The sequence below is a fragment of the Saccopteryx leptura genome, chromosome 6 (genome assembly GCF_036850995.1).
Source record: "Saccopteryx leptura isolate mSacLep1 chromosome 6, mSacLep1_pri_phased_curated, whole genome shotgun sequence".
NCBI classification, from domain to species: Eukaryota; Metazoa; Chordata; class Mammalia; order Chiroptera; family Emballonuridae; genus Saccopteryx; species Saccopteryx leptura.
Genome location: NC_089508.1, coordinates 187,302,628 through 187,314,967, shown reverse-complemented (window position 1 = coordinate 187,314,967; position 12,340 = coordinate 187,302,628). Strand labels below are relative to the sequence as shown.

General features: G+C 52.8%; 1 protein-coding gene across 2 annotated transcripts in view; it reads right to left on the bottom strand.

Moving 5' to 3' along the window:
- Positions 1 to 12,340, bottom strand: part of DOCK2 (dedicator of cytokinesis 2) — a 401,087-nt gene that overhangs the window by 49,601 nt on the left and 339,146 nt on the right. For both annotated transcript variants that reach the window (XM_066342684.1, XM_066342685.1), the window contains exons 33-34: positions 11,237 to 11,385; positions 4,121 to 4,206 (exon numbers count right to left, since the gene is read on the bottom strand). In XM_066342684.1, coding sequence (XP_066198781.1) covers positions 4,121 to 4,206; positions 11,237 to 11,385 — 235 coding nt within the window. The remainder of the gene's footprint in view (positions 1 to 4,120; positions 4,207 to 11,236; positions 11,386 to 12,340) is intronic.

The following is a 12,340-nucleotide window of genomic DNA, read 5'->3' as shown; positions in this document are numbered from 1 at the left end:
CACTTCAGAGCCGGACCACTGGTTCTCGGGCCACATGTTAGACTCCCCAGGGGGGTTTTACAAAGCTCAGTGCCTACCCCGAGTCAGTGCTTTTGTATCTTTTCTGGTGGTGGGGGGCAGCAGGAGCAGTATTTTGCTACTTAAGTTCTCCAGGTGCTTCCGATGTGCAGGCAACATTAAGAACCACTGGTTTGGTCCACTGCTTTGTGGACTTCCATGTGCCTGGGAGTACCTGGGCCTTGTGTTCATCGATTCCGGTTCAACAGATCTGGCTGGGACTTGAGAGTCCGCATTTCTAGCAATCTCCCAGGTGAGGCCCTTTGAGAAGCAAAGGTTTAGAAGAACCAAGTCTTAGCTTTCTTAGTTTCTCTATTATTTAGGCAAGAGGTAAGAGAGCCGCTCACATGGCCTAGGACTGTGAAATGAAGGGGCAGATTGGTTTGAAGTCATCTACCCATCCACCATCCCATCCCCATCCGTAGACCCACTAAACGTGTAATGATCTAGAAACTGGGGAACCACTGACCCCTGGGAGATCACAATCTGGCAAAGGAAGCAGATATAGAAATGAAAGCTTGCCGGGATATATAACGGCATGACCATGTATTGAGTTCTTCCTGTGTTCCAGAGGCTGAGCTAAGCCCATTTCATTGTCTAATGCTCGCACAATCTCCTAGGGGTAGATTAAAACTCTGAATTGACAGGTGAGCTCCTGCCAAGGGCACACAGCTACTCCTCTCCTTGGCGATCCACAGTGGAATCTAGGTGACGGTGACAGAGAGTTGTGGAGCTCTCCAGGCCACGCAGACATTGCTCTCTTTCTGTGGGAGGAGGGGGGGAGGGTCTCTGGCCCCGCCTTGGGGCTAGACGAGGCAGGAGGGAGTGAACACCTGAACAGGTTTGTGTTCAGCACGGAAGCCCGTCAGAAGCAGGAGGCCCACACTTCCCGTCAGCGCACACAGAACTGGACTTTCATTCTGTCCTTTAAAAACGATGTTATGGAGTGCCTCTTGTGACAGGTCCTCTTTCACATATGGAACCGGTTGGGTGGGATCCAGGCCCCAGATCACATATTGTCTTTGGCCTTCCAGGTCCCTCTCCACTTCTAGAACTATTCCCAGGCAGATGGAACATAGGAGAATGGCCTGTGTCTCATTTCTCCTCTCACCGTGGGACCCTCGCTTCCAGACAGGTGCGGAAGGGCTGCTGCAGGAACCGAGGATGACTGGCCCGGACAAGGAGAGACAGGTTAGCTTCTGGCTTCGAATAAGCACCTCTCTGTCCACCAGGAGGTGAATAATACTAACAGGGAATATTTCTGACTACCTACGAGGTGTTAGAGACGGTGCTAAGCATTCCAGGTGACTCTTCTTGCTGATTCTCAACAGAAACTCTAAGAGCTGGGTATTAGTTTTATCCCCAACCTGCAGATAAGAACACCGAGGCTCCGAAAAGTTCAACGGCAGGAGCAGGGATGTGGCCACTGGAGGTTCAGGTGGGTTCCTGACCCGTCGGGTTGGGCTTCATTAGTTTTTGTAAAAAAATCTTTCACACCTCTAGCTCAGGAGAAAAATAATGAGCTGTTTTTCATTTCCTCAACCTCTAAGGGCTCCTTTCGTAAATAATCTCTCAGGAAGGATCTGACAGTCCGCTGATCATCTGAGGACGGCCACAGAGCCCCACCCGCTTGCAGAAATGGAGACCGCCAGCAGTATACGTGGTTCCACTTCTGGTCAATATTTAAATTTTCTTTTCTACAACGCGAAGATAAACATTGACTCGCGCAAAATGTCACTTTCTCCCCTGGACAGCCGGCTTCGATAGGGTCCGGGGAGCAGGTGGTAGGTTTCTCCTTCCGGCAGAGCGGAGTTTGCACAGGGGATTAGTGGAGGCCGTGCAGTCACAGGAGGGGCCGGGGGCTGGCCAGGGTGCTGATACCTGGGTCTCCACTCTGCCTGCTGGGCAGGGCCAAGAGGGTCTTGGCGAGGGTTATACAGCAAGGCCTTGAGTTTGCTTTTGTGGTTAAAGTCAAAATACTCAGAGAAGGTTGGAGGAAGAATCCCAGATCAGAGCTCTATCAGAGAATTATACAAATCAAAGAATCTACAATGAGGAGAAAGTCTGGGCTGTCTGAGCCGCATTCCTGAGCCTGGGGGGAGGGAGGGACATCTTGGCAGGCGGGGGGTGTAGGAAGACAGCCATTATCACGACGGAAATTGAGAGTCCATTTATTGAACTTTTACCAGTCATGTGGCAGATGTCCTATAGTTATTCAATCTTCAGAATAACCACAGAAGGCTTAGCCCCATTTCACACACGGGGCTAATAAGCCAAAGACATTACATGACTGGCCCAATGTTGTGCAGCTGCCGAGTGGTAGAACCAGGAATGAAACCCCAAGTCTTTCTCCAAAGATATACAAATGGACAACACCCACATGAATGAAAAGATGCTCAACAGCTCTAGCCGTCAAGGAAATGCAAATCAAAACCACACCCAGACACCACTGCACGCCCACTAGGATGGCTGTAATCCGGAAGACGGCCGTGAGCACGTGTTGAGGAAGATGTGGCGGAACTGAGTCCTCATGCACTGCTGGTACAGACACTCGGGAAAAGAGTCTTGTGTTTCCTTAAAAGGTGAGATGTAGCTGACCACATGGCCCAGCAATTCCGTTCCTAGGTATTTATTTAGCCAAGAGAACTAACTGTAAACATACATCTATGCAAGAGCCTGTGCATGAATGCTTATAGTAGCATCATTCCTAAGAGTCAACAAGGGGAAATGAATCCATCAACAGATGAATGAGTAAACAAAATGGTGTATATCAAAAACAGTGGAATAGTGTTTGGCAAAAATAATTATAATAATAATAATAACAAAAGGAATTATTGACACATGCTATGGCATGGTGGATTCTGAAAACATGCTATGTGAAAGAAGCCTGCCACAAGGGGCCATATATTGTATCATTTCATTTATATGAAATGGCCAGAGGAGACAGAAAATCTTGAAAGGCAGAAAGCAGGCAGGGGTGAGAAGGGGTTCGAGGTAAGAGGTACGAGGTTTCTTTCAAGAGGTAACCTAAAGGCCCTGAAATTGATTGTGGCCATGGTTGCACAGCTCTGTGAATACACTAAAAGCCACTGAATTGTACACTTCAGGTGACTTGCATGGTATGCAAATTATAAGCTGTTAAAACCAAAAAAATATATATAAATAAATAAATTTTAAATAGCCTGACCAGGTGGTAGTGCAGTGGATAGAGCGTTGAAATGGGACATGGAGAAACCAGGTTCAAGACCTTAAGGTCGCCAGTTTGAGCAAGGCTCACCAGCTTGAGGCCAAGGTCGCTGACTTGAGCAAGGGGTCACTCAGTCTACTGTAGCTCCCTGGTCAAGGAACATATGAGAAAGCAATCAGTGAACAACTAAGGTGCCACAATGAAGAATTAATGCTTCTCATCTCTCTCTCTCTTCCTGTCTGTCTGTCCCTCTCTCTGTCTCTCTCTGTCTCTGTCACAAAAAAATATATAAATAAAACCAAAGCAATGGCTTGACTCTAAGTCTCGTGTTCTTGGCTGCTGTCCACTATCTACTGCTGGGGTCAGGTAGAGCCGGGTATGGGCCCCAGCTTGTCCACTCACTAACTTGTCCTAGTGTCCTTGAACAATAGACTGAGCCTCAGAAGCCACCTCTGTGAAACCGTGATCAATGAGTAAACTCAACTAAGCAAGACAACACAGACGGGCTCCCAGCACGGTGTCCAGGCCCTGCATGTGTCCGCTCATGTTGCTTATGATCAATACCTGTCATCAATTAAATAAGAAAATAGGAAAACATAGCAAGAATCATTCCATAGCTAAGAGAAAACAAAAGTGAACATTTGGGTGAGTTGTTTTTCTCTTCCCAACCCAGAAGATTCTTTTATCCATCCTATTCCATCGCTATCAAAGAAATAGCCACTCCAGAAAGAGATGTGAGGTTTCTTCCAAAAACGGAGTTTCCTCAGTATGCATGAGCCTCCAGATTGCTCTCGGGGGAAGGGCAGAGCCCTGGAGCCCCCCGGAGCCCTGAGCCCCCAGCCTGGGCCAACCTTCCCCACTGGGCAGTGGACTTACATGGCCTCCAGCAGCTGCATGTACTGCTCGTCCCCTCGGCCCCCTTCCACCTCGTGGTCCAGCTTGAGGATGATTTCGTTTTCAAACTGAAGAAGTCAGAGATGAAAATCAACAACAACAACATTAGAAGGATGAATGTGGAAATGAGTCAGTTCATTATGTTAACCCCGGGATTAGTGCTGGGAACTGGGGAGGCAAAACGGAACAGGACACGCTGTGTGCTCCTTAGGAGTTCTCAGAGTGGGGAGGAAAAACAGACGGTAAGTGCTGTAGCAGAGAAAGAGAGAGAGAGGGAGACAGAGAAAGAGAGAGAAAGGGAGAGAGAGAGAGAAAGAGCGAGAGAGAGAAAGGGAGAGAGAGAGAAAGAGAGAGAAAGGGAGAGAGAGAAAGAGAGAGAGAGAAAGAGAGAGAAAGAGAGAGAAAGAGCAAGAGAGAGAGAAAGGGAGAGAGAGAGGAAGGGAGAGAGAGAGAAAGAGAGAGAGAAAGGGAGAGAGAGAAAGAGAGAGAGAAAGAGAGAGAGAAAGGGAGAGAGAGAAAGAGCAAGAGAGAGAAAGGGAGAGAGAGAGGAAGGGAGAGAGAGAGGAAGGGAGAGAGAGAGAGAGGAAGGGGGAGAGAGAGGGAGGAAGGGGGAGAGAGAGGGAGGAAGGGGGGAGAGAGAGAACAGGATATGGAGGGAGAGAGAGGGAAAGGGAGAGAGAGAAAGGGAGAGGGAGAGAGAGAAAGGGAGAGGGAGAGAGAAAGGGAAAGGGAAAGAGAGAAAAAGGGAAGAAGAGAGAGAAAGGGAAAGGGAGGGATAGAGAGGGAAAGAGAGAGAAAGGGAAGAAGAGAGAGAAAGGGAAAGGGAGGGATAGAGAGGGAAAGAGAGAGAAAGGGAAGAAGAGAGAGAAAGGAAAAGGGAGGAAGAGCGAGAGAAAGGGAGGGAGAGAGGGAAATGGAGGGAGAGAGGGAAAGGGAGACAGAGAGGGAAATGGAGGGAGAGATGGAAAGGGAGAGAGAGAAAGGGAAAGGCAGAGAGAGAACAGAGAATCAGGGAAGGCTCACAGCCCATGTCATTTGAGCTTGCTCTCAACATTCATGTTGCAATTTTGCAGGGGAATGAAAAGGGAACGAGCATTCTGAGCAGAGGGCATAGCATGTGCAAAGGCACGGAGGTATGTAGCAGAGCACTGCATCTTCAGGGAGTGTCATGTTGTCACAGGCAGCTGTTATTTCTGCCTGCCTCGTATCCCTGTCTCCATAGTTTGGTGATTACCCCAGTCCCCAGGATTAACACAGGCCCGGACAAAGCCTATGAGGCTGTGTTGGAACTCTTAGCACACAGTCTTTCTGGTCTATTTGAAGATTGAAGGTTGTAAGCCTGGGACTACAGGAAATGACCACAGGGAAAGAGCCTATCTGAGAAGGACACCAATACAGAGGAAAGCAGAGAGGAGGAGATAAAGAGAGACTGAACCTGATGCCACTTTTGAGCCCCTGGATCCAGCTATACCTGAAGCCGTACTATTTACATAAGCTGATGCCTCAGAAAGTCAAAACTGGCGACAACTCTAATGGTCAGAGATCAGAAGAGCTAAGTGACCTGAAAGTAAGTCTGCACTAACAGGCCTACCAAATCTTGTAACAGTGAAGTCAGGGAGTGTTCTGTCTGCTGACTTTCAGTGTCAAGAAGCATTTCACCCATTTGAGTGCGTGGCTTAGTCACTATGTTGAAGGTCCTAAGGACTGTAATGCAAAATGGCTTGTCCTGTTTCAATATCACACGCTGATGAGTCCATCCAAGTCATGCCGTCCACTCACTTCCCATTTGACCTCGAAATGAGAACCTGGCTCCTGGCAAAGGGAGGGAGGCCCGTGGTGACAGTCACCCAGGTCAAGGGAGCCCGTGGCTGCTCCTGGCTCCTCACCCAGCCTTAATGACCAAGTCCCCACAATAACTCCAGGAGCTCTGCAGGTGGAGGACCGCCTTTCAATGTGGCCGTGCACAGAAAGCATCCAGGCCCACTGGCAGCACCCTCGGTGAGCATCGGTTATTACAACAGATGAGGCAGTAGTGGGTCCGGTTTACAGGGCTTGTGCGCCGTCTCAGACGAAGGGCAGAGACCTTGCGGCAGGCTCGATCCGGCCCATGAGGGCCAGGCCTGGTCTAGTTAGCGGGCTCTTCAGAGGTGACGAAAGGCAGGGAGCGGGTTCCGGGTTTACTCTCCCCCTGGTTCACACATATCATCCTCACTGCCATTGTCCCCTCACTGCTGTGGGCTCAGGACCAAGGCAAAGGACCGGAGGCTTGTGCGGATACAGCACAGAGAAGAGAGAATCTCCTGCGTGTTTCCGTTAGGGGAAGACGTGTGGAAGGAGATGCCCGAGCCCAGAAGGTGTCCAAAAGGAGGGGCGCCAGGTGGGCGGAAGGAGTGGGGGAAGGTGTGGGGGTGGGAATGTGGAGAAAAATGAGGAGAGGAGTTCAGTTGGATCAGAAAGTTCAAGAAAGGAAGGAAGAAAAAACAGGAAGGAAGGAAGGAAGGGAGGGAGGAAGGAAGGGAGGGAGGGAGGGAGGAAGGAAGGGAGGGAGGGAGGGAGGGAGGAAGGAAGGGAGGGAGGGAGGGAGGGAGGAAGGAAGGGAGGGAGGGAGGGAGGGAGGGAGGTTCTAAGAACAGAAGTCTAGATGCGGGCCAATCGGTGAGGGTCCGGGCTGCTGGTCCGCTCATACCACACCCGATACTACACATCCTGTTAAGCATTTTTGTGCATCATGTACTCTCCGAAGTCGGAGCGTGAGGGCTACTCTGATTAGGTGTCAGCTGGGTCCAGCCTGGGGCAGCAAGAAATACAACCAGGGGACTGACTCTCAGAGTGGGCTCTGCTGTCAGGCTGTCCGGGCTCTGCATGTCTCCTCCATTCCCTCCTCCACTTGGAGAAAACGAGTCGGTCGCTCTGATCCTCCGTTTCAGAGTTTATATCAGGGGCCAGCCAGCATTTTCTATGAAGGGCCGGGTAGTAAAGATTCTAGGCTCCGCGCGTCAGTCGGCCGCAACCGTTCAACGCCGCCGCTGCAGCGCGGACACAGCCTTAGACGGCACGGAACAGATCGGCCCGGCTGGATTCCAACGAAACTCGGTTCATGAAAACAGGTGGCAGCACAGATCTGGCCTGTGTGTCGTCCCCTAGTCCCCTAGCAATATAATCAATACACTCGCGTACCTACTGCCCAGGGTGGCTAGGGGGACCTGGGGGGGGGGCCGGGGGAGAGCTTGTGCATAAAGCACCAGGGTGCACGAGGTCACGTGTGCACTGGGCGCGGGGGCGTCCTCTCGCGATGACTGCTAATGGCATTGTTATGATGGCTGCGTGGTGCTGGAAAGCAGCTTTGGGGGAGAAAACAGCATTTTCCCCCGTGTCTGAGCTGCTCAGTGGTGAATGCTGGCACGATTCCTCCTCGTGAGGGGCCCTTGCCTTTGGAGCAGAGAAGGGAATGGGGTAATGAAGCACTTGTCTCAGGGTCACAAAAGAGCCTGCAGGGAGGGAAATGACACGGTGCTGGGGGATGTGCACAGCAGGGTGACCCCTCGCTGCGCCTGAGCCTCTGGGGTGGGTCGGAGAGTGAGGGTCTCAGTCAAGCATGGCCCAGGGCAGACTGGCCCCTCCTGCTCCTGGCAGGTGCTGTGTTTTTGTGTGGCAATGACCACAGCCTTTGGCATCAAACAGATTTGGTTTGAGTCTTGCTTTGATTTTTTTTTCTCTGCTGTGGAACCCTGGACAAGTTAATACATCTTTCTTTTAAATGAGAGGAGGGGAGATAGAGAGACAGACCCCCAATATATGCCCTGACTGGGATCCACCAGCACCCCTCTCTGGGGCTGGTGGTCAAATCAACTGAGCTATCCTCAGCGCCTGAGGCCAACGCTTGAACCAATCAAGCCACTGTCTACGAGAAGGGAAGAGAGAAAGAGAAGGGAGAAAGGGAGGGGGAAGGGGAGGAGGAGGGGGGAGAGGGAAGGGGAGGAGGAGGGGGGAGGGGGAAGGGGAGGGGGAGGGGGAAGGGGAGGAGGAGGGGGGAGGAGGAGGGGGGAGGGGGGAGGGGAGGAGGAGGGGGGAGGGGAGGAGGAGAGGGGAGGGGGGAGGGGAGGAGGAGGGGGGAGGGGGGAGGGGAGGAGGAGGGGGAGGGGGGAGGGGAGGAGGAGGGGGGAGGGGGGAGGGGAGGAGGAGGGGGAGAGGGAAGGGGAGAAAAGGAGATGGTCACTTCTCATGTGTGCCCTGACTGGGGATCAAACCCAGGACTTTTGCATGCTGGGCCGATGCTCTACCCACTGAGCAAACCGGCCAGGACCAATACACCCGAGTCTCAGTTTTCTCATTTATCATCTATCAAATGGAGATTTAAAACAGCATCTACTTGATCGAGTACTCGGCTGGGAGCAGTTAATGGGAAAACACATGTCACAGGCCAGCGTGGCCCGTGGCACACGGTAAGCGCTCAAAGCTTGTTACAACGATCCTCGTGGCATTGTTGACACTGTCCTCCTCGATAGCAGTGTGATCTCAGTGAATCTCTACGACAGCCCAGGCAGGTCAGCCTCTCACCTCCCTACGTTATAAACACACTCACTGCAGGGTCCCCTCCCCTGTGCCGACGCTCTCCCTCTGACAGTGATAGGCTGGCAGTCTAACTGCTCCCCCTCGTCCTGGGAACCCTGGCGTGGTGCTCAGCGCATTCCTGTCAGACATGGGACAGGAGCTAGGGGCTCAGGTTGCAGAGCCCAGCCCTGGCCCTCAGAGAGCTCACAGTCTCATGATGGAGACAGGCCTATGAGCGGATGATCATGCCGTGAGGCCCAGGTGAAACGCCTAAGCCCCAGGCAGGAGGACAAGAGGCGCGTCACCCCAGCTGGGACACAGTCATGTCAGCCACAGTGTGGCCAACAAGGCCATCTTCGCTGAATCTCCCCTGTCCGCAGGTGGTGGTCTGGGCTGAAACACTGGACTCCAGATGGATGAAGGTTATCAGTCAGATGCATCAGCTAGCTAACCCATAGCTTCTTGGGCCAGCGGGGAAGACGGGAAAATCTGGCACTGGTGTTGTTGCAAAGGGAACTCGGAGCAGAATGCGAGACTGTCCCTGAGCCCTCAGAGTAGTCTCAGTCCTCCTAGAGCAAATCTCTGTCTCTTGTACCCAAGGGAACCCTCAGCTGCAGGGTGCCCAGGATCTCTGCAGGTGTAGAGATCAAAGGAAAAGCCGAGTATAGGCAGGACGCAAGAGAACAAGCCGTCGGGGTTAGGCCAGAGGGCCGGCGTGAGCTGGGATCGGGGGCCCCGCGAAGGCTGCCTTTGGGCGCTGCCAGTTCCTATAAGAAACCTGTTTTAGAAAGGGCGCCGTGCCACCTTCTGGGTCTTCTCAAATCTGATTTCAGCATCGTGCACGAATGCATTTGCAAACAAGGCCTTCTGGATGTCAGACCCCAGTTCTGGGGTCCCCTCTGGACCCAGCCATCGGGGCCGTGTGGGGTTCGCGGGGTCCTGGCCTTGGCCCTTCCCTGTGTTACTTGCCACGGCCGTTTACTCTGACCCAAACGGCCACGTCTGGCTCTGCTCACCCCACCGCTGAGCCACCGCCAAGCACGCCAGCTGGTTTGCACAAGGGACGCTGCCCCATTAGTCAGCCTGATTGTCCTGTCTCTTTCGATAAGGGAGAAATGAAGAGAAGCAAATGGGGAGCATGCTTACTCTGAACACACACCCAGAGTGCAGAGCCCACAGCCGACCCCGTTCACGGAGAACAGGCGGGAACACGTCACGGGGATGTCGTGATAAGGAAACCCTTTAGGGCAGGAACATTACATCGCAGGCAAGCCTCTGAAGACATGAGGCCACCAGACGACGGTCAGGACCCAACCCAGCGGTGATGGGAGCTCTCTCGAGGACCTCTGGGCCCCTGGAGTGTTTCTTTTGCACACCTGTTCCCAGGGCTTTCGCCTGAGCCAGCCGGTGCCCACACCTTTGAAGGGCACAGGGCATGAGAAGAGGCTGATGGGTTTGGACTCTACTGGGTGAGGACTGGAGAGCCAATGAGCAAAGGCGGGGGCAGATGCCTAAGGAATTGTAGGAAAAGCCGTCTGGAATCTGCTGCCTTCTACGTACCCATTTTAAGAAAAAGGATCTGGTGGCAAAACCTGGTACAGAATGAGGCAGAAGTTCCGGGGAGGATGCAGAAGGAGCCCCATTAGGAGTAAATGCAAGGGAGAAGGCGGGGTGGAGAGGACAGGAGGGAGTGACCAGGGCATGGGGGCGGACCACTAGGGAAGCCTTGGGCGGGCTTAAGGGCCCACCTTCCTGAGCTGGATAAAACCACCGAGTGCCGCCAGGAGCCCACTGTGGAAACAGGTGCTTATTCCACTGTCGAATCTTCTAGAGTGAGCGGGTCCAGAACATGGTCCCCCCTGTGCAAGTCTGACAGGATTTCCAATGAAAACCCTGGAGGCCGATGACCCTGGCCTTCCACAAGCTGCCCACCGCTCCCTGTGTGCTGGGAAAAGCCTCCTATTGGAGGATCCGCAGGTCCTGCCCGAGTGATGGGCCTCTGGCTCCATTTTACGGTCACCTTAGCTGCACGGCTGAGGGTGACACCTCACAGGGCCGGTCCTTTCTAGACAATATGGATCTCCCAAGTGTTCCCGGCAGAGGAGGCTCCAGACAGAGAGGCAGGTGTGAGATGACATGGGGGCGGGGAGTGGGGTGGGGTGCAGGGGTGGGGGGGGGAAGGGAGGCGTAGGCCTTTGGCTGCACCTCGGGGGACACTTAGGTAGGGAAGCAGGATTCCCACACTTTTGAGAAAGGGGCCCAGCTGACACACAGCGAAAAAGCCCGTTTTAATCTTGGCCTCGGGCAGGAGAGCATGATAAAATACTGACCAAATCCGACCTGCCAGCTCATTCCGGACGCGTGGAGAAATGTCCCCATCCTCCCGCCAAGCCCCTGAATGGAGCCCGGCAGATGGAAGGGAGATATTATTATGGGGAAATGGGCTGGGGATTAGGGATGCTGGCAGGAGTTTCTAGCCTCGTTTTTTTTTTTTTTGTTTTTTTTTTTTACTTTTCTTTCTTTCTTTTTTTTATTTATTTTTTTTACCTTTTTGAAATCCCCACTCTTCTGATATTCACACAGCATCATGTCGAAGAAGATTGGTATGGTGGCTTTCCGGAGCTCAGCCTCGGGGATAAGTGTCATTTCTAATATAGGTCCCACCATGCCCGGGATGAAGCAGATTTTGTTCTGGCCTGAAAGAGAAGAGAGGCACAGCACATAAAACAGTTCTCACGATGGCACGTCCTCCTCCGGCCAAGCCCCGGGGGAGAAAGAGAAGAGGAAGGTGAACAGCAAAAACAAGAGTTAAAACACTGATCTAGTTGTTTACCCGGAGCCGGGCGAACGTTTTGAACACTTTACATATATTAACTCCCGCCGGAGACACATGCATCATCCCCGAAGAGCGCTTATTAGGATAGCAACACAGCCGGGTGTAAAGCATGTCACTGTTTCCAAGGGGTTCCACCTGCCCGAACTCCTTTGCCAACGGGGCCATGATGGAGAGTGTTCGCAACGGTGAATCACGGCGATGTGAGAAATGAGGCCTGTCTGCCACACAAACCGTGATCCCGAGATCCAGAAAACACGCTTCTATCAACTGTTTCATGGAACAAGAGAATCGGCTGCTAGCGGTTTGCTGTAACAGTGTGGTCAGTGGAAGAGTCTGGGGGTTAGAGCGTTGCTTTAGGGTCAGATGAACTACAGCTTCCCATTCGTTGTGGAGGTGGTTTCTGGCCACCTCCCGTCACCCGGGGCATTCTAGCCACGCTGACCTGGTTCCGGGGTCACAAGCCCACCTTGCTTCCCCTACCGCCAGGCCTGTGCACACGCTGTTCCTTTGTTGACAATACTTTTCCCTTCTGCGCCCCAACAACTGCCCCCACGATGGCCTGGCTTCCCCCGGACGGGCCCCACTGGGTGGGAGTGCTGCGAAGAGCCCCCACCACATGCCCAGCACACCCCCAGCTAGGTCGGACACCCTGCACTGGCCTCTAGTGCTCTGTCTTCTCACCCAGCTTTGCGATGTCTTTATCTGTGGAATCACCCGACAAACAGGCGCCTCCCCCACCGAGAGTGGAGACCATGTCTGTTCTCACCGTCGCGTCCACGGCACTGAGCACAAGACATAATAGATATTCAATAAAT